General features: G+C 42.2%; 1 protein-coding gene across 1 annotated transcript in view; it reads right to left on the reverse strand.

The window, feature by feature from the left end:
* The window catches only part of B4GALT5 (beta-1,4-galactosyltransferase 5), an 89,962-nt gene that overhangs the window by 5,975 nt on the left and 58,007 nt on the right, over positions 1 to 25,980 (reverse strand). Inside the window, exons 2-7 of the mRNA XM_017888157.1 lie at positions 18,495 to 18,629; positions 8,843 to 8,956; positions 5,406 to 5,530; positions 4,470 to 4,586; positions 2,453 to 2,640; positions 1,632 to 1,754 (exon numbers count right to left, since the gene is read on the reverse strand). Coding sequence (XP_017743646.1) covers positions 1,632 to 1,754; positions 2,453 to 2,640; positions 4,470 to 4,586; positions 5,406 to 5,530; positions 8,843 to 8,956; positions 18,495 to 18,629 — 802 coding nt within the window. The remainder of the gene's footprint in view (positions 1 to 1,631; positions 1,755 to 2,452; positions 2,641 to 4,469; positions 4,587 to 5,405; positions 5,531 to 8,842; positions 8,957 to 18,494; positions 18,630 to 25,980) is intronic.

Below are 25,980 nucleotides of genomic sequence, written 5' to 3' on the forward strand. Positions count from 1 at the left end.
GTGTTGTTAGAAACTTATAGCAGGAGGGGCACTTAGTTATAATATGCCTTAAGAACCCTATTTGCACCCATTAAAGGACAGAGCTTAAAAAAAAGAGCCTTAAAATGACTACATTCACTTACAGGAATTTTTCCTAAATAGGAATAACAGGCAAAAGAATTATCTACCATATCACACTCTAAATAGTAGAAAATGGAAAAGATTCTAAATATACAACAGGAAACAGTTACATAAATTACAGTACATCTATATAACCCAATTAAATGGAGCCACTTAAGATCCTGTTTACAGAGTATTTAATGTTGATATAATAGAAGCAGTAACATCTATTGAGAGCTTATCACATATCAGATATGCCAGAGCTCTATACACATTACGTCATTTAATCCTCACAATCCTGAGACTTGTGATTTTAAAAACTGATACACAGAGATTTTAAATTACCGTTCACTTGCCACTTTTTAAACACAAAATAAACTCAATGAAATGGTAACATGTTACTTCTTTTTGTGGGTAATTTATTTTATTTTTATACTCATCTGTATTTTACAATGAACATATTCTTTATTATAAGAAAAAATTGCTAAATTATAATTTATGTTTATTTTTGCATGTCAAAGGAGAAAAATGAAAATAGCTGCTTTGTTGGGATATACAGTTTATTTTTTAAGATATTTTTATATTAAGATTTAAGGTATTTTCTAAAAACTTGTAAGTGTGTGTGTGTATTTTTTTTTTTTTTTTTTTTTTTNTTTTAAACACAAAATAAACTCAATGAAATGGTAACATGTTACTTCTTTTTGTGGGTAATTTATTTTATTTTTATACTCATCTGTATTTTACAATGAACATATTCTTTATTATAAGAAAAAATTGCTAAATTATAATTTATGTTTATTTTTGCATGTCAAAGGAGAAAAATGAAAATAGCTGCTTTGTTGGGATATACAGTTTATTTTTTAAGATATTTTTATATTAAGATTTAAGGTATTTTCTAAAAACTTGTAAGTGTGTGTGTGTATTTTTTTTTTTTTTTTTTTTTTTTTTGAGACGGAGTATCGCTCTGTTGCCCAGGGTGGAGTGCAGTGGCGCAATCTTGGCTCACTGCAAGCTCTGCCTCCTGGGTTCACGCCATTCTCCTGCTTCGGCCTCCCGAGTAGCTGGGACTACAGGCGCCCGCCACCAGGCCCGGCTAATTTTTTGTATTTTTAGTAGAGACAGGGTTTCACAATGTTAGCCAGGATGGTCTCGATCTCCTGACCTCATGATCCGCCCGCCTCGGCCTCCCAAAGTGCTGGGATCACAGGCGTGAGCCACTGTGCCCGGCCTATGTGTGTGTATTTTTTAAGACAGGTCTCACTGTCACTCAAGGTAGAGTGCCGTGGCAGCTCTCTGTGGCCTCAAACTCCCGGGCTCAAGTGATCCTCCCACCTCGGCCTCCCAAACTGCTGGGATTACAGGTGTGAGCCATCACACGTGGTCAATTTCATTTTTTTCCTTAACCTTTTAAAATGTAGCTACTAGAACATTTTAAATTACACACTTGGCTTGCATTATATTCCTATTGGATAGCACTGGTCTGCAGTCTAAGGTAGCATTTCTAGGAGACACCAAAAGAAGGGCAGAGGTACCTGTTCCAGAGGTCATCATCTTCTCCACCCCAACCCCAGAAAGCATTAGGAAAGCCATTGATTTTCCGAAATTGTTCCACTGTTAAGCCACTCACTCCGCCAAAGAACTCGGTATAAGGAAGCCTAGGAGGAGATGTGGGACATCAATCATCTGTGTGTTATTGGGCAGTTGTTTTCCCTAGAAGGTTCTCATCTGAGGACCAAAAACAGTGCTCTCTGTGCTCCTGACCCAATCCACACGTACTTGCTTCCTCATGCTGACGTGTATCAATCAAATGAGCAAAATTAATTTTTGCAAACCGATTTCTAATAGCTTTAGTGAGATATAACTGACATACCCACACATAATTCGCCCATTTAGAGTATATCATTCAATGGTTTTAGTTTATACACTGAATTGTGCAACCATGACCACGATCTATATTAGCATGTTTCATCACTGTCCCCTGCAAAGCTTTGCACCCATAAGCAATCGCCCCTACTCCCCCTATCCTCCTTAGCCCCTTAAAACCATTTACCTACTTTCTGTCCCTATAGATTTGCTTATTCTGGACATTTCAGATACCTGGAATCTTATGATACACCATTTGTGTCTGGCTTCTTTAACTTAATGTTTTCGAAGTTCATCCGTGTTTTGGCACATATCAGTACTTCAATCCTTTCTATTGCCCAACAGTACTCCGATTGTATGGATATACACATTTTGTTTATCCCTCCATCAGCTGATGGGCATCTAGGTTGCAGCTAATTAGATTTCCTCTTCACATCGCTCACCATTCTTTCAGATTTAACCTCTTTAATTAAGAGGAAATGATACTCACAGATACATATACTTATCCAATTTGGTTGCAAAATGCCTCGGCATCTGTCCACATCCATAATAGTTGCGATCACTTTCTGGTATGTGATCTACATCATGAAAAATCAAACAGTCCCAATCCAAGTCCTTCATTGCTTCTTGAAAGCCAACGTTGAAAAGCATGGCTCGATTAAAGGGTTGGGTACCAACCTAAAAGAAACAGAACTGTATTTTTAAAAGAATCTTGAAGCAAAATCTTTGCTATCTTTGCTGTGCCTAAAGAAGAGTTTATTAGAACCAACTGGAAAAGATCACTGGGCTAGTGTAACCAGGTCCAGCACCACACATCAACTCACAGTGTGGCCCAGAAGTCACTGGACCTCTGGCACAGGCACAGTGGCTCACGCCTGTAATCCCAGCACTTTGGGAGGCCAAGGCGGGCAGATCAGGAGTTCGAGACAAGCCAGGCCAACATCGTGAAATCCCGTCTCTACTGAAAATACAAAAACATTAGTTAGGCGTGGTGGCGCATGCCTGTAATCCCAGCTACTTGGGAGGGTGAGGCAGGAGAATCGCTTGAACCCGGGAGGCGGAGGCTGCAGTGAGCCAAGATCGCACCATTGTACTCCAGCCTGGGCGATAGAGCAAGACTCCATCTCCAAAAAAAAAAGAAAAAGAAAAAAAGAAAAAAAAAAGTCACTGGATCTCTGGCCCCAGTTTCTTTAAAAATGTAAGTGGTAGCAAACCCAAGCTTCTCTTTCCCAAGGCTACTGAAGGCAGAAATTCAACCATATAACAGCATTTAGAAGAATACCCCGCTCCACAAAGGTAGGAGACAACATTACCATATCTACTCTTTACCACTTGCCAATCATTCTCTTCTGCATATTAACCAATCTCTAACTGTTCGTAAACCAAATCTAATACAAAGAGTGGTTTTTGGTTTTGTCTTGTTTTATTTTTAAGATCTAACTAAGACAATAGCCACTGAGCATGCCAGGAACTCAAGCCTATGGACAAAGATTTCAGTGGCTCATGAAGAAATCAGTTCAAATCAGTTGACAGCCTAATTAGTATTACAGCTACATTGACTCCCCCTTGCCACTATCAAAATACCCAACTTAGGACCGGCAGATAGACCGTTAACATTTCCCAGATGCCCGGCCTTGCTGAACAGTGGTGCTCAGCCCTTCTTTCTCACTCCTGTATAAGGCAAGCTCCAGGGTGACACTTAAGAGCAACTCAGACTATGAGACTCAAAAATGTGCCCATAGGGAGAGGTAAGCATGCAACAGACCCTCAGGCTGACCATCAGTGTATTCAGGGAAATCTGTCAACCTTTTATCTATGGACATAGCACTTCTAGTTCAAGGATCACATACTTCAAAAAGCCTACAGAGGCCAAGTCAGTAATGTAAACATATAAACTAGGCCAGGCAAGAGAAAACCACAGTAGGACAGTCATGCTCCATCTAAAGGCAAATAAAAAATATGCAGGATCCAAAAAAAAAAAAGATTTACAGACTGAATTTGCCACGTGGTCTTCTTCAGTTTGTGACCTCTATATCTGGTTCACTACCAATATTTTTAAGATTAAAACAAAACCAAACCCTCAGGCTTAGAGAAGTCTGCAAATGTCCCAGGCCACTTGGTTGATTAAAAGCAGACACGACAAGCACTGAGGTCTCTTGACTCCGAGGCCACACCCTCTGTGCTGTACCTTGCTGCAGCTCTTTATCTTAATGGAAACTTCCTGGGTCTGGAGCCTGCAGGCACCAACAAAACCACCATACAAGAGGCCTTTGTTCATGAGCAAACAAAGCTCTCTCCTGGATTCAAGTGTGACCACTACCGGGCAACAAACATCTCAAACTAGGAGCACAGAATTGCTCTCTGCTCCCCCTTCAAATGTCAGGCAACTCAATCCTAAGATGTCAGTTTTATTGGCTCTTCGCACCAACAGTGGATTAGCTTGCAGCATCCTAAACTGCTGTCTCAGAAGACAAAGAAGAAAGAAAGGAAAAGAAAGGACCACTCACTTGTTCAACCACATAAAATGCAAACTGCAGGCGCTGGCGCTGGAGCATGGGAATCAGGTGTCTGAACAGGACGGGTAGGTGCTCGTGGCGATTCCGGAAGGGGATAAGGATCGCCACCTGGAGAGGATCACCACAAAAGAAGCATAGTTAGGACTCTCAGCTTTCACTCCTTAGCAGGACACCCCTGCAGAATTGCTGACCAACCCATGGGAGTTCTGGGAGGCTGATCACATTGTCCTCAGCTTTCTCCAAACAAAGATCTACGTTGGCAAGCTGGCCCTTGGACCTAGATGAATGTTATTCTTACATATACCATACCTTATGATACATAGTAGGCCTACAATTTATTCTAGGCCATAACTCATAGGAAAACACACATTCTACACTGTGACAAAAACACATCTATAAACTTAAACTTAAAACAAGCTTCACAAAACAGTATTTCCCCTTGCATTTTAATAGATTCTTGCTAAAAGAATGGACTTAAGCCCGGGTCACAGCTTAACGAAAACTACTGATGTCTTCTGACTATGGTCAGGCAGAAAAACACTAAATCTCAGTGTCAAGTCAGGTAACTTTGCTTTTTAATCCACTAATCTTGTAGTAACCAATGGAGGACAGGCATGAAGCACTGACTCTGCAGATGACTTCTGCAAATGGGTCAGTAGAGACCACCAACGCCTCATCCCCTTGCTTTGTTAATATTCCTGGTAGGAAGACCAAAGGGTTTTGCTCGGTCATCAGAATAATGCAAATTTCTGTGTCTACAAAGGAGTCCTTGTGGAAACCCATTCCTCCAACATATTTCTACATATGCATGGGATGGTAGGATGAAAATGACAAAATATCATTGGTTAGTTAATCCCATGGTGATTCGGACCAAAGGCAAACCCCAGGTGGGTTTCTCAGCATTTTGACTCTGACTTCACACCCTACCTTCCACCGAGGCATGCAATCAGAAGGCTTCCAGTGACCTCCGAGCTTGATGGTTGGGTCTTTGGAGAAGAGTTCATGAATGTAATCCATTCCGATTTCACTCATGTTTATGTCTATTGGGCCCTCTGAACAGAGGGGGGGAAAAGGGATTAAGAGGTCAGAAAATGATAGGTTTCCCTATGCCCGAGGTTTTAGTCTATGGAGAAGTACAATGCTTTTTCAGCTGATTTGTTTTTAGCAAGGATGGGAGTCCCTTCCTCTGCTTTCCATCTCACTGCATTTCAGTTCCTCACTATTATCAAGGTAAAGAGGCAAATCAAGGAATTGAGACTTTAGAGTTCTGCTTCCATCAGGGGCCAGTAAGAAATGAAGACTTTAAGTAAAATAGCAGTTGAGCTTTTCTTTTCTTTCTTTTGAGACAGTCTTGCTCTGTCACCCAGGGTGGAGTGCAGTGGTGTGATCTCAGCTCACTGCAACCTCTGCCTCTGGGTTCAAGCAATTCTCCTGCCTCAGCCTCCCGAGTAGCTGGGACTACAGGAATATGCCACCACACCCAGCTAATTTTGTATTTTTAGTAGAGAGGGGTTTCACCGTCTTGGCCAGACTGGTCTCGAACTCCTGACCTCAAGGGATCCACCCACCTGGGCCACCCAATGTGTTGGGATTACAGGCATGAGCCACTGCGCCCAGCCTTCTTTTGTTTTGTTTTGTTTATTAATATGTTTTAATAAATAGAGACGGGGGGGGGTCTCACTATGTTGCCCAGGTTGGTCTTGAACTCCTGGTCCCCAGCGATTCTCCCACCTTGGCCTCCCAAAGTGCTGGGATTATAGCTGTGAGCCCCTGCATCTGGCTGCAGCTGAGCTTTTCTGAGAAGAAGGAGAAAAGCAGCTGAGCTTAGAGTCATGTCTGTTTGCTCCTGATGCAAGTGCAGACACACTACCTCTCTCAATCCATTCACCAGTGGGTCAGGACCCTGAGTGATTATGTCCTAACTCAGAATGCTGGTCATCTCTGACTTAAGTCAGGAAGTGGTACAGTAACAATCAATAAATGCTATTGAAACAATGAACTGATAACACTAGTTTCAGGCCTGTCAACGCCTATTTCTGATACACAAATCTTAGCCTTCCCAAACTAAGCTTACATCTAGATGCAGACAAACGCAGATTTTAAAGGGAAAACCTATGTATGTGTGGTGAGACATGCAAATGAAACAGTAAGGCTTCCAACACAACTTACATACTTACAATTAATTATTCATATATGGATGAGAATATGTTCAAATACCATGCATGACTATTTCTAACATTTTCTTCAATTTTCACTATGTTTGAGCACAAAAGTCAACTTTGCAAATGCAAGATTTTCCTTTTCTTGATTTCACTTTTTTTAAAAAAAAATTTTTTTTAAAGAAGTGGGGAACTATATAAGAAGTCTAAAAGTATAGGAAAAGTGTAAGAGTTTACTGTCCTTGTTTTAGCTTACACGAGATTCAAAAAACAGAACAAAAAGATCTAAGAATTGTTCTAACTAGCACTTTGTTAAAACAATAACTTGCAAGGCATGGTGGCTCATGCCTGTAGTCCCAGCTGCTCAGGAGGCTGAGGAATGAAGGTTGCTTGAGCACTGAAGTTCGAGACCAGCCTGGGCAACATAGTGAGACCCCCACCTCTAAGATCAAGCACTACAATCAGTGGGAGATTTATACTAAAAAGACAAAGTTGATTGCCTAGACAGTCACGTGCTTTGACATTTTCACCAGTGATGGATGGCATATAAGGTGGCTGCCTAAGATCACAATGGAGTTGAAAAATTCCTACTGCTTAGTGATGACATAGCTGCCATAACGTTGTGTTACTCAAGTGTTTCTGGTGATGCTGGTATAAACAAATCTACTGCACTGCCAGTCATATAAAAGTATATCACAAGGCTGGGAGCAGTGGCTCACACCTGTAATCCCAGCACCTTGGGAGGCTGAGGTGGGCGGATCACCTCAGGTCAGGAGTTCGAGACCAGCCTGGCCAACATGGTGAAACCCCCATCTCTACTAAAAATACAAGAATTAGCCAGGCGTGGTGGCAGGTGCCTATAATCCCAGTTACTCGGGAGGCTGAGGCAGGAGAATCACTTGAACCTGGGAGGCAGAGGTTGCAGTGAGCAGAGACTGCACCATTACACTCCAACCTGGGCAATAAGAGCAAAATTCCATCTCAAAAAAAAAAAAAAGTATAGCACATACAATTATGTAGAGTACATTATACCAGATAATGATAATAAACTATGCTACTGGTTTCTATATTAATTATACTATATTTTTAAATCATTATTTTACCCTTTTTTTTGAGACAGGGTCTTGCTTTGTTGCCCGGGCTGGAGTGTAGTGGCGCAATCATGGCACACTGCAGCCTGTGGCCCAGGCCTAAGTGGGAGGGTTGTTTGAGGCCAGGAGTTCAAGACCAGTGTGGGCAACACAGTAACACCCCATCTCTTAAAAAGTAATAATAATAATTTAAAAATTAGCCAGGTGTGACAACAGGCACTTGTAGTCCCAGCTCCTCAGGAGGCTGAGGCGGGAGGGTGGCTTGAGCCCAGGAGTTTGAGGCTGCAGTTTTTTAAAAAACTTTTAATAAACTTTTTAAAAGTTCACAAGTTTATAAAGTAAAAAGGTATAATAGTAAGGTTAATCTATCATTAAAGAAAGAAAACTATTTTCTGAATAAATGTAGTGCAGCCTAAGTGTTCGGTGTTCATAAAGCCTGCAGTAGTGCACGGTCATGTCCCAGGCCTTCACATTCACATTCACTCCCTCACTGACTCGCCAGAGCAAATTCCATTCCTGCAGGCTCCATTCATGGTAAGCGCCCTACACAGCTGTACCATTTTTTATCTTTTATACCTCATTTTTTACTGTACCTTTTCTATATTTAGATACACAAATACTTACCACTGAGTTACAGTTACTGCATAGCACCATGCTGCACAGGTTTGCAGCCTAGGAGCAACAGGCCATACCACACAGCCTGGGGTGCAGCAGGCTACACCATCTAGATTTGTGGAAATCTATTCTAGGAGGTTCCCCCAACAATAAAATCACCTCACGATGTACTTCTCAGAAAGCACCCTCATTGTTAAGCTATGAATGACTGTGTTCATACCTTCTCTAGGAAGTTCAAACAGAACCCAAGTTACAAAGGACAAGCAAGTGCAAAGGAAAGAGTGAAAAAGTAGAAAAGGGAGAAAATGGCACCCAAGAACACAGGCAATCCTGCAGCAGGCTTTGAAGAGGAGCCAGGAGCACAAAATGACTTTCAAATCCCTGTTTCCAATGGCAGGGAGGTATTTATATTCTCTCTATAGGCAGACAGAAAGATCAAGAGTGCCCTCCCCTTTACCCATTTTAAAAGCAGAGGAAGATAGGCTGGAGCTCTACTCACTCATGGAAGGGAGCCTTTCAGGGCAGGTATGGTTTGCAAAGTAGGTGAAGTCTTCAGGAAGAAATGTTGTAGTTTGCAGGAAGGTTTCACTGTGGTTCAAGTCAAGAGGGTAATCTAGGGAGGTAAAGGAAAACAGCCGATCAGACTGGTACATGTAATCAACCGTGCCATTATTAGATGCCTACCAAGTAAGTCTTTTTCTTAGCTATCAACTTGGTGGAAGGAGACAGGACTCTAGACTATCGCTTTGATGTGGCTAAAAATGTGAACCCATCAATAAAAATGTTACCCAAGTGACATATTTTCACCAGTGTTCCTATTCCTATTGATTTTATACGCTTATATGCAGCACTCAGTTTATAGTAAACTGTAATTCAATGTAATTTTTAAAATAGCAGTCTCCCTCCTCTCATTTCTATTTTCTAGAGGAACCACTTGCCCTTCTTTTGGCCAAGTATTTCAGCATTTATATTCAGTATTCACCTCTGTCAGCCTGTATGTTTCTGTTTGCAGTCTTACTTACTGACCTCCCACTATGGGAGGTGAAGACATTATCCCCTTCCTTCTGCCGCCCGTCACACAATCCCCTTCCTCTCCCCCGTCTCCCATCAGTCACATATCATAGCTGTGGTTAGGACAATCTTCAGTCTTTGTATTATGATGCCGCTGTTAAGTACTAGTCATCGCTGAGAAATGTGGGAAGTTATGCATCTTATTTTTTGTTTGCTCAGTTTTATATGCAATGATTCTAATTCAACACCACGCCTTTCACAAGACATTTCCTCCTAAGACACGCATTAGGTATTCTCTCAACTTCATCCTCCCAGAGGAGGTGTGGCAGCTTCTGGCTTTATTCCATGCCAAATGTGCTTCGTCGGGGAGGTATTCTCGGTGATGATTCCTCCCTTCTGTACTCTGTGCTGCCTTTCTGGAGAATACAGAACAGGAGTTGGATGTGGGACCTCCTGGTCCTCTGTCTCATCTTTCTACCCAGTTTTCCATCTTGCCATTTATCTGTCCTACTTTCCAAGAGATTTCCTCAACTTTACTCAACCTTCCTTTAATCATCATCTCTGCTATGATATTTTTAACTTGGAAGAGCTCTTGTTTCCTGAATGTTCATTTCTTACAACATTCTTGTTTCATGTTTGCAGTCATTTTTCTCTTCTCTTATTGATATCTCTGGGGTCAATATCTTTGGGTCTTTTCTCCTGGTCTGACCAGATTCTCCAGAGAAATCCACTCCAGTGTCCTGCCAGAATGGTACAGTCCTGACTATAAACATCCTGAAACCAAGAAAGAAGAGAAAGAGGCTGGGGCATATGTAATCCCCATCTTTTCAAATACTATGGTCATGCCAGGTATCCTCAAGTTGAGGAGCCTCTGTTTTGCCATCTCTGGGGTTAAGTCTCCAGCTCTTGCCAGGATGAGGAAATGCGTCTGGGTATCTGACTGCTTTTTAACAGCTTTCAATCTGCCTTTTAGTTGCCACCTTTGCTCCTACTTTCAATATTGCTAGTTTCAGAGTTTCTGGGGGATCCTGAGGTGGTTGCTGGTTTTCCTATTGCTGCTTTAAGCAGTCAAGTTTTCTTGGGTTTGTTAAGTCTTTTATCAGTGGCTCTTCTGCTTTCTATCTATTAAGATTTTTTGCTGTGGTCTCTTTTCTTATTCTCATTCTCAAGGGTTTATCATTAAAAAACCCTCATATATGTATGCCCCTTTAGAGTCATGTTAGTGGATATGAAGAGTGTGAAGGTAGATGTCTTTTTCCTAGGGTACTATAGTTGTAGAGTAGGAGGAGGGCCCTCTAACCTCATTTTCTACAGATGAATAACTGGAACGACATACACAGAACTCAGACCGGGGCCCTGGCTAATGCATGACAGAGCTCCAACTAAACTCTGAATTAGAGATCTTTCCAGTACACTTTATTGTTTTTTTTCACAGAATATTAAATCCTTTTGGATTCATGCTGATTCTATGAAAACTAAAACATTCTGTTCAAATTCACTTTGTACCCTAGAATTCTAGAATCTTCAACTAAGATATTTTTGAAAAAGCACTATGAGCAGGTTTCCAAGAATCAAATGGCTAACACATTGAATCCTTTTATATATGCACAGGGCTGCCTACTCTGCGCTGCCTACTCCGCAAGGACTTTGGGGACAAAATTCAATGAGAGGCAACTTGAAAATTTTAAGCGTCTTAACAAGTGAAGGAACAGAATGCTTTCTGTCCTTTTTAGTAGCAGCTTTCCTGAAAAACATGAAGCTTGCATTTATAGAGAATAGTAGAGACTAATTTATATAAAGACATAAACCAGGCTGGGTATGGTGGCTCATGCCTATAATCCCAGGAGGCCAAGACCAGCCTGGGAAACACTCTGAGAACCTGTCTCTACAAATAATCTTAAAAATTAGCCAGGTGTGGTGGTGCATGCCTATGGTCCCAGCTACTCGGGAGGCTGAGGCAGGAGAATCACCTGAGCCTGGGAGGTTGAGGATTCAACGGCAATGATCACACCACTGTACTCTAGCCTGGGCGACAGGGCAAGATCCTATCTTAAAAAACAAACAAACAAACAAACAAAACATGAATCAAGACAGAACCTTAGAGATGAAAGATTCTGGGTGAACCTAATAGGCGAAATTATTCTCCTATAGAAAAAAATTAAAAGACCTCACAAGTACTAGAAAATGTGCCTGTGTTTGTGATATGATCATGTGTGGCAAGAGACACCGGCTGGAAACAGTGGCACAGTCAACACATTCACTAGAAGGCAATGAAATTCCCAAAAGTATTATACTAAGTATATTTTCATAAATCAACAAAAACAAAGATAATAATCATTCTGGTCAATGACTGACCCAAGCCCTAGAGCTAGAACCTAATCAGGAAACTAGAATTTAAAAAAACATGAGGCAAGAGACAAGGTATCTCTAATGATTCCACTATTTGGAGTTTCTTTGAAGACAGATAAATTCCTTTCCACTTCCTTCAAACAATCATACAATAAGCCTGGTAGCAGCTGCCATGAAACAAAAAAAAAGCATTTATTTTTTCTTCTGATTACTAAATTAATAATATGTCACTGTTTTAAGAATCCTCAAATAGGTGATCACTTGAGGTCAGGAGTTCGAGATCAGCCTGGCCAACATGGTGAAACCCCATCTGTGCCAAAAAACACAAAAATTAGCCAGGCGTGGTGACAGGTGCCTGTAACCCCAGCTACTCAGGAGGCTGAGGAAGGAGAATCGCTTGAACCCAGGAGGCAGAGGATGCAGTGAACCAAGATCGCACTGTTGCACTCCAGCCTGGGTAACAAGAGCAAAACTCCATCATAAATAAATAAACAAAAAAACAAAGTCTGCTTTTCAGCAGCAACAGAGGCCTTCTAAAATGAAAGAGACAGAGGAAATTAATTGCTCACGACCTGGTAAAACTATGTGCAGTTATCGTGAGGAGACCTGGTTTTTTTCCCCTGCTAGCTGTCCAGCAATGGGTGGGGTTATACTTCAACCCCTTGGAGAGTTCCAAATACAACTTCTTACTCTTCTAAAACATGTACCTACTGAATGAGGAAAATGCTGAGAGAAAAACAAGCCTGTTGAATTTCTTCGGCCACGGTTTTGCTTTTAATTTAAATCTAATCGATTTCAAATCCAGATATATTCTTCTTGAAGGGCAACGAAGGCAGCCACTTTTACATTTAGAAAATGGGAAAACAAGCCAGGCACCATGGCTCACACCTGTAACCTCAGCATTTTGGAAGGCCAAGGTGGGTGGATCACCTGAGGTCAGGAGTTTGAGAGACCAGCCTGACCAACATGGTGAAACCCTGTCTCTTACTAAAAATACAAAAAATTAGCCAGGCATGGTGGCACACGCCTGTAGTCCCGGCTACACAGGAGACTGAGGCAGGAGAACTGCTTGAATCCAAAAGGTGGCGGTTGCAGTGAGCCGAGATCCCACCACTGCACTCCAGCCTGGGCAACAGAGTGAGACTTCATCCCCAAAAAAAAAATGGGAAAACAGGCCAGACACAGTGGCTCACACCTGTAATCCCAGCACTTTGAGAGGCCAAGGCAGGTGGATCACCTGAGGTCAGGAGTTCAAGACCAGCCTGGCCAACATGGTGAAACCCTATCTCTACTAAAAATACACAAATTAGCTGGGCATGGTGGTGGGTGCCTGTAATCCCAGCTACTCAGGAGGCTGAGGTAGGAGAATTGCTTGAACCTGGGAGGCGGAGGTTGCAGCAAGACAAGATCGCGCCACTGCACTCCAGCCTGGGCAACAGAGCAAGACTCCATCTCAAAAAAAAAAAAAAGTGTGAGTCAAAAGATCTCATCTAAAAAAAAAAAAAAAAAAAAAAAGATAGAAAATGGGGGAAAAAATGGGAAAACAACAAACTCCTACCTACAGGTTCAAATGGCTGCTGATACCATGGGCTTGCAGACCAACATTTCTGTCCAACAGCAGCTGCTTATTCAGCATTGCTTCACACCAGTGGTTCAGCAGCCTTGGCTGCACATTTAGAATCATCTAGGAAGCTTTCAAAAATCCTAACACCAGGCTGGATGTGGTGGCTCATGCCTGTAATCCCAGCACTTTGGAAGGCCAAGGTGAACAGACCACTTGAAGCCAGGAGTTTGAGACCAGCCTGGGCAACATGGTGAAACCTCATCTCTACTAAAAATACAAAAATTAGCCAGGCATGGTGGCACCCGCCTGGTGTCCCAGCTACTCAGGAGGCTAAGGCAGGAGAATCACTTGAACCTAGGAGGCGGAGGTTGCAGTGAGCTGAGATGGTGCCACTGCACTCCAGCCTGGGTGACAGAGCAAGACTGTCTCAAAACAAAAACAAACACACAAACAAAATTCTAACACTCAGGCTACACCTCAGACCAATTAAATAAGAATCTTTAGCAGTCAGGCACAGACATACATCAGTACTTTGGAATGCTCCCTGGGAATTCCAATGTATAGCTAAGCTTGATATTGGCTACCCTAATACCTGGAGGAGGTAAAAAACCTGCCTTCTCCCTTGTGTTACCAAATCCAGTTGAGAAGGAACCGGAAGTGCTGACCAATGGACCCCAGCAAGAATCACCACTTTCCCCTCCCATCTGAGAAAAGACCAAACCTTGCCTCTCTGCTTGAGAAAAACATGGAAATTTATATATACTAGAAAGATGCCACTGGGACAAATAATCTGTGAAATATAAAGAATTAATTCTTCAAGAGTTAGTCCATTTAAGGATGACGACCTACCTACTGGGAGGGTAGCCACATCAAAGACTACAGACTCGACATCTAAAACCATGGAGAAAGAGGTGAAGATGACCCACTCCACTAATAGATTACAAAGGACACCAGCACGACTTTACTCTGCAGATTCACAATCTCACAAACCAATGGCTTTCAGTGACAAAAGGAAGCTTCTCCTGGTCACTACTTCAGGCTTATTTCCAGATTCACAGCCCCCATCCCCAAAAGTCTGTTTTCATTCAATAATCACCACGTTGCTTTTAAACTTAAAGAAAATCAGTATCATTTAAATGTCACCCTGGGCTTTTGAGCTATGCTTGGCCTAATGCAGACGCCTGAATGTGGGCATGCGCCTCAGCATTATTTCAGAAGGGGATGGTGCATAGTCCAGGTTACCACCATTAAGCCAACAGTACTCCAGGCAGAAGTTATCTGGCCAGAGGTGTCAGTCATCTGACTGTCTCAGCAGTCTTGGGCCCAGATCACCCTCTCTGACTATCCTAGGCAGACACTGTTTTGAAATGAAGAAGAATGATGGGTTTTCATTCAATACACTTTCAGCGAAATGCTATTTTCTTTTCAGTACAGGTTGAGTATCCCCTTATCTGAAATGCTTAGGACCAGAAGTGTTTCAGATTTCTGATTTTTTCAGATTCTGGAATATTTGCATTACACTTACCAGTTATCAACCCAAATCTAAAAATCTGAAATCTGGAATGCTCCATTGCACATTTTCTTTAAGTGTCGTGTTGGCACTCAAAGTTTTATCACATGTGGATTCTGGAGCAGTCTGATGGGGGATGCTCAACCTGTACTTACTTGCCAAAGATGTGCCAGTGACACAGTAGCTCATCAAGATGGTGACTTCCTTAGAAACATGCTACAACACTTAAAATGTGCTTTCTTGTTAAATGCATTCCTGCATGCATATAAAAATAATTTACCAACTGCTTCCTATGTGCTAGGCAGTGTATAAGGTACTAAGAATACAAAGATGACAAAAGGAATGAAGCCATTACTGGGATTCAGGGGACAGGCCCTGGAGTCAGAGAATCAGCAAACTCTACCTAACCCTGCTGCTGCATCAAGTTCTACGACTTCCGTGTGCCTTGTTCCTTTTATCCCTACAATGGGGACATAGTAGCTACCTTCTGGGTTCCTGTGAGGGACTACATGAAATCATGTGAGTCAAGTATCTAATAAACAGTAAGAGAGTCCCTGATGGCAAAGATTTCCAATCTATTAGAGAAATAAACACATTTAACAAAAAATAGATTGTTCTAACCAGAGCGATGCAAGGAAAAATTATTTGGGTGTATGACAATTTAAGAATAAAGGCACACCAAGTTCAATAATAATGGGTCACTGGACACACCCTCCAAGGGTGAAACTCACTTCTGTACTCAGTTTTCAAAGACAACAACTCCAGAAGTAGCGCAATCCTGTGTTGCCAGACCAGCAGTGGTGTGGAAATGGGGTCCTGTTGCATGCCCCTCTAACTTCTGAGAGAATTGCCAGTACTGCCAAATGTCCAGAGAGACAGACATCCTAGCCTCATCTAACACTGCAGAAGTATGATATCTGGACTAGATAAATGTCATGAGGACACAAATGTCCCCTTACTCAGTGCTATACAGGGGAGAGTGCTCTGGAAGGGCAGTCAGTACTCCCTGGTTTCTTCACCTAACTAGAAGCAGGATTTTGGCAGGGTTAGGGAAAGAGTCACATGATCAAGCTGCACTATCTTCCCCAAGATTATACGTACTATGTATGGAAAATGGAAACAGCATAAAATCCTGCCTTTACTGACAAAGCCACGTATGAGTCAAGTGAGACTCTGTGCGGATTGTGTGCAAAGCCTACCACCACATGCAAGACGGAAACTGCAGGGTTTCCTCTCCCAGGTATGGTTCAGAGCTCAGGCAACTTGATCCAGTGCGACCACAATTTGTCTAAAAGGCTCTGAAATGTCATTCACTTGCTCTTTGCAAACAAGAAAGGAAGTATCAAAAGTTTACCAGTTTGCTAACTACAGTCCTCTGTTGCTAAAGTGGTCAGCAGAGGAAACTGGTAAATTAGGATGTGGTCAATTCTTTTTTTTTTTTTTTTGAGATGGAGTCTCGCTCTGTCGCCCAGGCTGGAGTGTAGTGGCCAGATCTCAGCTCACTGCAAGCTCCGCCTCCCGAGTTTACGCCATTCTCCTGCCTCAGCCTCCGGAGTAAGCTGGGACTACAGGCGCCTGCCACCTCGCCCGGCTAGTTTTTTGTATTTTTTAGTAGAGACGGGGTTTCACCACGTTAGCCAGGATGGTCTCGATCTCCTGACCTCGTGATCCGCCCGTCTCGGGCTCCCAAAGTGCTGGGATTACAGGCTTGAGCCACCGCGCCCGGCCTGTGGTCAATTCTTTTAAGGAGAGGCAATTCTTTTAAGAGAGGCAATGCTTTCCCTTGATTTCCTATGCACCACAGAGTAATTCACATTTGCAACATTTGCAAAGCAATTTCACATTCAACAGTGAACTTCCAAAAATCTTGTAACTTATTAGAGGAGAGAGGACTGATTTAGAGGGAGAATTTTTTTTTTAATGTAAATATTTTAAAATATTGGGCTTAGACGAAATCATTAAGAAGCCACAGGAGGCTGGGTACGGTGGCTCATGCCTGTAATCTTACAGCACTTCAGGAGGCCAAGGCAGGTGGATTGCTTGAGCTCAGGAGTACAAGACCAGCCTGGGCAACATGGTGAAAGCCGTGTCTACAAAAAATACAAAAATTAGCCATGTCTACAAACAATACAAAAAATGAGCCACGGTGCCTCACACCTTTAATCCTAGCACTTTGGGGAGACAAGGCAGGAGAATCACTCGGGCCTGGGAGGTCAAGGCTGCAGTGAGCCAAGATCATGCCACTGCACTCCAGCCTAGGAGACAAAGTGAGATGCTATCTCAAGAAAAGAAAAAAAAAAAAACCCGGGCACAGTGGTACACGTCTGTTAATCCCAACACTTTGGGAGGCCGAGGCAGGCAGATCACCCGAGGTCAGGAGTTTGAGACCAGCCTGGGCAACATGGCAAAAGCCCGTCTCTACCAAAAGTACGAAAGTTAGCCAGGCGTGGTGGCGCACACCTGTAACCCCAGCTACTCGGGAGGCTGAGGCAGGAGAATCGGTTGAACCCTGAGGCGGAGGTTACAATGAGCCGAGACAACACCACTGCACTCCAGCCTGGGTGACAAGAGCAAAACTCCATCTCAAAAAAACCCACACAAACCCAGAAAGCACATCAGTCCTCAGTTAAAGAAATAAGAGGCAAATCCTGAATCCTTAGCAAAATGAAATCCCAGAATCTATTTTTTAAATAAAAACCATCCCTGGCTGGACTACAGAGACCTCAAGAGAGCCCCATTTAATCATGTGGAAGTATTACTTCCTTCCTGTATTCAGTTTTTGAAAGAGTTAAAAAGAAAGAGGCCTGGTGCAGCGGTTTATGCCTGTAATCCCAGCACTCGGGAGGCCGAGGCAGGCAGATCACTTGAGGTTAGAAGTTCAAGACCAACCTGGCCAACATGGTGAAACCCCATCTCTACTAAAAATACAAAAATTAGCCAGGCATGGTGGCTTGCTCCTGTAATCCCAGTTACTCAGGAGGCTGAGGCACAAGAATTGCTCGAACTGGGGAAGTGGAGGTTGCAGTGAGCCGAAATCACCTGATGCACTCCAGCCTGGACGACAGGAACAAAACTCCGTCTCAAAAAAAAAAAGAAATAGCAGTCATCCAGTCACTCTTAATGTATTATGCTATAGTTTAAATGTCTGTCCCCCGCAAACCTCATGCTGAAACGATGACCCCAGTGATGGACTTGGGGCCTATAGGAGGTATCTGGGTCACAGGGGCAGATCCCTCATAAATGGCTTGCTGCTGTTGTGGTAATGAGTGAGTTCTCCTCTATTAGCTCCCACAAGAGCTGGTTGTTAAGAAGAGTCTGGCACTGCCCTCCTCTCACTGCCACATTGCTTTCTCTTACCACACACACAGGCTTCCCCTTCCCGTCCACCAAGAGTAGAAGCAGCCTGAGGCCCTTACCAGAAGCAGATGCTGATGTCACACTTCCTGTATAGTCTACAGAACCATGACCAAATAAATCCTTTTTCTTTGTAAATTACCCAGCCTCAAGTACTCTTTTATAGCAGCACAAACAGACTGAGTCATATTGTTAACAAAAATGAACGAGGATTCATTTGGCAAGAGCTTTTTTAGCAGTGAAGTAAAAGCCAAATCCCTCTTTTACAATGCACTTTTCCCATTGAAAATAAGTATTGCAACCGAATTTACCTCTCTTGGGAGGAGACATTCTAATCAGACGACCTCTTTACTAAAAATATACCTGAGTCATTTACACTGCTGTTCCTCTTGGCATAAGCACTCCGAAGCACCTGCTCATAAACCTGAGCACCGATTGTTCTCACGTTGTCCCGGATCAGAATGCCTTGAGCTTGCATCATGAAGAGGTAGGTGTTCACTGCAGAAAGCAAAAAGGAAGGGGAAAAAGAGGTGGATTCAGAAGCAATCATTTAAAAAAAAACGTACCACATCGCTATGGATTTTTTTTCTTTTTGGACCTTTAAAGCCTCTTTTAGTTCTTTTAAAACCCTATACGACCATAGCTCTATTTTCCACACCTTTCAGGACACCAACATCCTTTGGGTAGCTAGTAGGGCTTAGAGGAATTTCTGTCAATATCCAGCAGTTCTAGAAAACCATAAACTTAAAAAAAAAAAAATTCCATCTGGTCTCCAAATACCCAATCTGTTTTCTAGCACTCTGATCATCAGAAAGACCTTTATGAATTAGTTAAAACTTTTTTTTTTTTTAAAGGTTTCTGCTCTCTTTAAGTTCACCTTCTCAGAATTAGTTCATGGTTCTTCACAGAGGAAGAAACCACTGACTCTCTGCCTGATAGAAGCACTGAAGCCATGGTCCGGTCTTAGCAACCTTTTCAAGGCGACAGACTGAGGCTCCAATCACTTACCCTTGGGGGATTTGGAAAGAAAAAGGAGTAACTAAAGAGTATTTGCAGTCCTCACTATCCACCCAGCCAGCCCGAAAGTCCAAAGCAATAGGGAAAGAGTCACAGTCCAAGGTCAATTAAAACATGCTCTTAACAAATGAGTGTTCAGATTAACCAGCCAATCTTGTCTTCTTTGCAAAGTGATCTCCACTTGCATATTCCTGAAGTCTATGATACAAAACTAGAAAGTCACAAACACACCAAAATGTAATTCCTATATTCTACTTGCAAACTCCACTGCTATGCCATCTATTTTCAAGAAACAGTGAGATTTTAAAACATAGTTTCTTAACCAGTCACTCTAATTCCCTCAAATTGCCTTTGTCATTGTGGAAAGGGGATGTGTTACAAGGGTGGAACATTTACAAACCTAAACTCCGTGGGTGTTTGGGGGTGGATTCATCTAACCACTTGCCTAACCTTGGGACCAGGTCCCAGTGCCTCCTCCACACTCAATGTATCTGGCCTTGGGATGTGGATTCTGGCTCTTTGACAAGACACGTGGCTGACATTATGTTTCATCACTATTAAAGCGGTATCCTGTATATAATGCACAACAAACAATGACTGAATGGAATAATGGATGAAGTTTAGAAGTCACTGTATTTCAAGCTAGTGCTTTTGGTGCTTTATACTGGAAATGACAGAGGTGGGGTGGGTTAGCATAATGTCAAAAACTCCACGTGGCCAACATTAAATAGGGACATGAAATCTTTCAAAAGATTTCAAATCATCTCTAAGGTATATCCCAAGCCATAAAATAATAAGCAAAAAGGACCAGTGTTCAGAATGCTTTCAGAAATGAGGTATCGCTTTCAAATGCGGCCTTGCATTGGTTGGGAGACAGCCCTACACTTAACTTCTAGCACAGTCGAAGAATAGATCAGATACTGTGTTTAATTCTCTAGTAGCTAGGAAAGATTTTAAGGAAATTAGCTTCCAATTATTAAAAAAGTGTTAACTGTGCGAAATCTCTAAAAGCAGGAGTAACACCTCATTCTACATTTCCAGCAGATAGCACACTGCTGGTCATGGTAGGGGGCAGGCCACAAATACTTGTTAAACCTAAGACTTAAACTTCATCTAATGTCACATTTCTAATTCAGTCCTGTGGTTTTTTTTTAAATCATTTGGGCTGTACAGTAGGTTCCCACTGCCCTGAAATCTTCCTTTCATCCCCAACATATTACTAAACCAGTTGTCTTATTGAAATTTTTGTATAATGCTTTTATTGTGTTTATTGTATTTATTATTTATTGTATTTATTGAGAATCTTGTGTAAAGCTTTTAGTTAGGTGCCGCCAATAATTCACTACCTCCTTTCCTCTGCACTGCAAAGGACACAGTGGCTTAGTCCCTCCTTTAAACACTCTCCCTTTCTTAGCTTTGAATCCCAACTGAAGGATTTCTCTAGGGCCATCATTCTCTAATGTTTCCCACCCATTTGCCAGAGTGCTTTTAAGAAGCCTATTTCCTAGGTCCCACTACCCAGACTGATGCAGCTGGTCTGAGTGGGGCCCATGAATTTGCACTTGTAACAAGCTCGCAGGTGACAAAATGGTGCTGGACTAAGGACCACACTTCTATAACCACTGCTCTAGGGAACTCTGGCCACATAATAAAAGCAACATTTATTGAGCACTTAATTACATAATTCCTTATCGCATTTAATCCTCATAATTATCCTAAGAGGCAAGTAATACTATCCAATTTACAAACAACTTGGAGGCTTCAGTTTCTCCAAGTATCTTCACAAAGGTCAACTGAGAGGACTAGGATTTGAACCAGGTGTGTCTGTGCTCTTAACCACTAAGCTTTTATACCTCGCTCATCCATGTTCTAGCCACAACCTCTCTCTGAAAGATTTCAAGCACCCACATGGCTTAAATAATTACTCTTAAAGAGATAGCTCTCACATCTTCATCTCCCGCACAAAGCTGCCAGGTGGATCTTTCTTGATCTCTCTTAATTATAGATTTATCCATACAGTTCCTGCTCAAAAGCCTTCTACGTCTCTTGCCTTTATCTTGAGCTGCTGCTACAGCAATGGGTCTATTCTTTCTACTGTGCAAATCCTATTAATCCTTCAAACACCAGTTCACAGACTTCTTGAGGAAGCTTTCAGTACCATGTCAGTCTTCCCCGTTCTCCAGTTTCTGAGCTGGTCTATTACAGACTGTCAAAACTTGAATTTGTTTCCATGTTGACTTAGTTCACTAACAACTGTCTCGTGTTAGTCTCGTCATTCAACTAATAAATTCACACAAACCACATATTATTATTTTTTTCTAATTATCCAAAGGAACTAGCACAACGCTAAAAAAATAAAAACTGAGGGAGTAAAGATTGCCAAACAAAAGGAAATAATCACAAATCCACAACTTGGAATTGGATGGGATTTTAAGGAACACTTGTCAATATCATCTAATGCTTCCCACTACTGGGGAACTATGACCTCCAAGAACCCAGAGTCAACAGGGAAAATACAGACACCAGCAAAGAAAACCTACTCTGGTTGGGTCCAAAATGTTTCCCAGTCACTTTTTTTTTTTTTTTTTTTTGGGGACAAGGTTTCCCTCTTTTTTTCAGGCTGGGGTAAGGGGTGCAATCTTGGCTCACTGCAACCTCCACCTCCTGGGTTCAAGCGATTCTCGTGCCTCAGTCTCCCAAGTAGTAGCTGGGACTACAGGTGCATGCTACCATGCCTGGCTAATTTTTGTATTTTTCATAGAGAAGGGGTTTCAGCCTGTTGGCCAGGCTGGCCCAGTCACTTTTGCCCACTGGTTCTCTCTCAACCGTCCCCTGCTCAGGCCCCTTCTGTGTGTGCCCCTCCCATATCACAACTTCACAACTTCATCATCATAACCTTATCATCACAACTTCACTCCCCATCTAGGTTGAGCTATCTGAATACTGGCCCAGTTGTCTACACACACAAAGGGTGGTGACCACACGAACAGAGTGGTCCAGATGCAGTAGGATGAGCCTAGAAACACACAAACCACCAGCAGCCCTGTTCTATCTGTTACCACAGATCTGTCAAAGCACGCCCCTTTTTGGAGATTCACAATGCACAATAACTCAAGGCCCAGAAATTCCCAGAAGAGAGACGTTTAGTTATCTAGCCTGCCATTTCCCAAACCAGCACATTAAGTGAGTCTCTGCAGAACTTACTTTGGAAAAATCAGCTTTGGATATTTCTATGAATAGACTTTTTAAACTTCCATTACATGGTTAGGTAATCAATCAATCAATTTTTGCTGAATGTGGTTGGTAAACAGCAGTCACATCCTATTACTAATTCATATCAGGCTTGCTAGAGGCAAAATCCCCTTAATCTTATTAGAGATGCTAAATTGCCCTTCTCCTGTGCAGTGCTCATGCAGTTGGTTATACAGATCAAACTGTAGGACCTTTCTGGTGTCTCTATTAAAAGTCTGGTTACTGGCTGGGTGCAGTGGCTCACACCTGTAATCCCAGCACTTTGGGAGGCGGAGGCAGGAGGATCGCTTGAGGCCAGGAGTTCAAGACCAGCCTGGGCAATACAGCAAAACCCCGTCTCTACAAAAATAAATTTTAAAAATACTAGCCAAGTGTGGTAGTATGCACCTGTAGTCCCAGCGTCTCACCCTGGAGATCAAGGCTGCAGTGAACCATGATTGTGCCACTGCACTCCAGCCTGGGTGACAATGAGATGCTGTCTGCTTAACAACAACAAAAAAGCAGTCTTGTTAATAAACTTAGGCCATGGCTCTGGCCTAAACTAGGAAGTACATATGCATACAGATGTTGTTTTCAATCTAAATTATCTCATTCAAAATTCACATCTCTGTGAAGCAGATATCATCTGGAGTGTTTAATAATCTTAGAATAGGAACTCGAGTCCTCCAGGGGTAATTTGCCCACGGTCATATGGTTAGTGAAGTCAAAACCAGAGAGGTGAACTGAGGTGCTGCATACATTTTGATGAGCTTTGTGTTTTTTTCTTTTTTTGTTTTGTTTTTTGTTTTTTTTTGAGGTGGAGTCTCCTTCTGTCGCCCAGGCTGGAGTGCAGTGCGGCATCTCGGCTCACTGCAACCTCCACTTCCCAGGTTGAAGCGATTCTCCTCCCTCAGCCTCCCAAGTAGCTGGGATTACAGGCACCCGCCATCATGCAGCTAATTTTTGTATTTTGGTAGAGACAGGGTTTCACCATGTTGGCCAGACTGGTCTTGAACTCCTGAACTCAGGTGATCCGCCTGCCTTGGCCTCCCTCAAAGTGTTGGGATTACAGATGTGAGCCACGACGCCCAGTTAACTTTGAAAATTCTGAAAGTAGTACTTTCCAGTAACATAGTCCTGAGCAAAAGTGGCTGAATCACAGTTTGAAAAAACAATTTTAGGCCAAGATCATCCTGGCTAACACAGTGAAACCCCGTCTCTACTGAAAATACAAAAAATACAAAAAATTAGCCGGGCGTGGCGGCAGGCACCTGTAGTCCCAGCAACTCGGGAGGCCGAGGCAGGAGAATGGCGTGAACCCGGGAAGCGGAGCTTGCAGTGAGCCTAGATCGCACCACTGCACTCCTGCCTGGGCTACAGAGAGACTCCGTCTCAAAAACAAACAAACAAACAAAAATTTAAGTTGGTGTGCAGTGGTTAAATCCTCCAGTTTCAACAAGTCTCTACTGAGCCCCTCCTTCACTGTGTGCTTTTTAGGCACAGTACGAGGGCACTGGAGGCCAAGCATGCATAAGGCAACACTGAATAGATAAGTAATGTATAGACAAAACTCAACAAATTACAATGCAGTGTGGTAAATGCGAAGACAACATTTAACACAAATTCACACTTACTAATAATTTGTTTTACACTTTCATGAGACAATATAATTATTATCCAGCCTCAGTATCTAGGAGGAAGGATCTCTCATATATAACCATAATTCAGTTGAGAAAAATAAGCCCCACTCAGGTCTACACAATTAGAAATTTCCATCCAGATGCCAGTGCTAGCAGCCTTGGACCATGGCTTAACTGGACAGTTTTCAGGGCGAAGGACTGGGTTTCCTGCCTTTCGGCCATCTCTTGGCCACACAATGGTGCCTTTCTTCCTCTCTGCTTCTGATTCGAACAGGAAAACCTCCTTTCTCACTGATCCTAATGTGTATCCTTAACGTTTGTTGTGGTTGGCTTGGTAAGCTAAAATAGGGTTCAGAACCAGAAAAGAAACCATTCTCTTCCGGAACACTTTTTATAATCTGTGTCTCCTCCCCAACACATGCAAACATACAACACATACATACTCACACCCAAACACCAATCGCCCTCCTCTCCTTTGGTTTTCTACTTAACGTACTACATATTTTAAAATTTATCTTGTCCCGCATGAAAACATGAGCTCCATTAGGGCAAGGCTGTTGCTTACTTCCTTTAATGCTATACCCCCAGTGGCTAGAACAATGCGTCGGGAACACAGAGGATGCACAATAAATATCTGAAATTTTTTTTAAAAAGTAAGTTGAGACAATATACAATTGAGTTTTCTGAACTCCAGGAGGCATGGAGATGGATTTCAAGCCCTTCTCTTTATTTTGTATTAGCCCCCTCCTCCTTTCTGAGAGGAACCCAAAATAGTGTAAGTTAACCAGTTTCACTGCACTAACCTGTTTCTAAGAAAAGCTCAGTAATTCCTTTCCACCAATTGAGCAGCACTGCCAAAAGATTAGCTTTCCCCAAAACGTTCTGTTACTCTCATTCCTCATAAAGCTTTAAAAAACTATGTTCCACACTATAATGCACAAATTTATTCAAAACCGTGTGCAATAATATTTGTAGTAGAAAAACACTGGGGAAAAAAGCCTAAATGACCATCCAAAGGAGACTGGTTGAATAAATTTTTATACTCACTCCCATCATGAGACCATAAAAAAGAATGAGAAAACATCTGTTATAGTCCAAAACTAGAAAGAACTCAGAAGTTAATTAAATTATTTGTAGCCTATTCCAATTCTGGAATTCTATACAGCAACAGGAATAAATCAACTAGAACTGCATGCATCCACATAAATAAATCCCACACTTTATGTGACGCGAAGAGGCCAGACACAAAAGAACACATGTGGTATGATTCCATGCAGATAAAATACAAAAACACGCCCAGCTAATCTACAATATGAAAGTCAGGAGAACGGCTACCCTTGGGTGCAGGAGAGTTGAAGGTGGCTTCTGGTCATCTTATTTCTTAACCTGGATGCTAGTTATTCAGATATATTCATTTTCTAAACATTCACCAAGCTTTTTGCTTACGTGTACACATTTTAATGTTATATGTCAACAAAATTTACCTCCCCCAAAAATAAGGTGAGCAAAACCCATGAACTGACTTCCAAGACATATTATGCTACTTAATAAAGGGAAATTGATTTGCACTCACATATTTTTACCAAAAAAAACATAGGAAGAGTAAACCAGAAACTAATAAAAATGTAGGGGTAGGACTGAGGCCTGAGTATACCTATTATATTTTGGACATTTATATATTAAAAAAATTATCTAGCTGGGCATGGTGGCACACACTTATGGTCCCAGCTACTTGGGAGGTTGAGGCAGGAGGATGACTTGAGCCCAGGAGTTTAAGTCCAGCCAGGGCAACATAGTGAGAATTCATCTAAAAAATATATGTGTGTGTGTGTGTGTGTGTGTGTGTGTGTGTGTGTGTGTGTGTGTGTGTATAAAATGGGCAAACCCTAAACTAAATACAAACACAAACAAATAATTCTAATAATACATCATACTGAAAACACAACCCACAGGGAAGTATT

The sequence above is a fragment of the Rhinopithecus bieti genome, unplaced genomic scaffold (genome assembly GCF_001698545.2).
Source record: "Rhinopithecus bieti isolate Rb0 unplaced genomic scaffold, ASM169854v2 scaffold_15834, whole genome shotgun sequence".
Taxonomy (NCBI): Eukaryota; Metazoa; Chordata; class Mammalia; order Primates; family Cercopithecidae; genus Rhinopithecus; species Rhinopithecus bieti.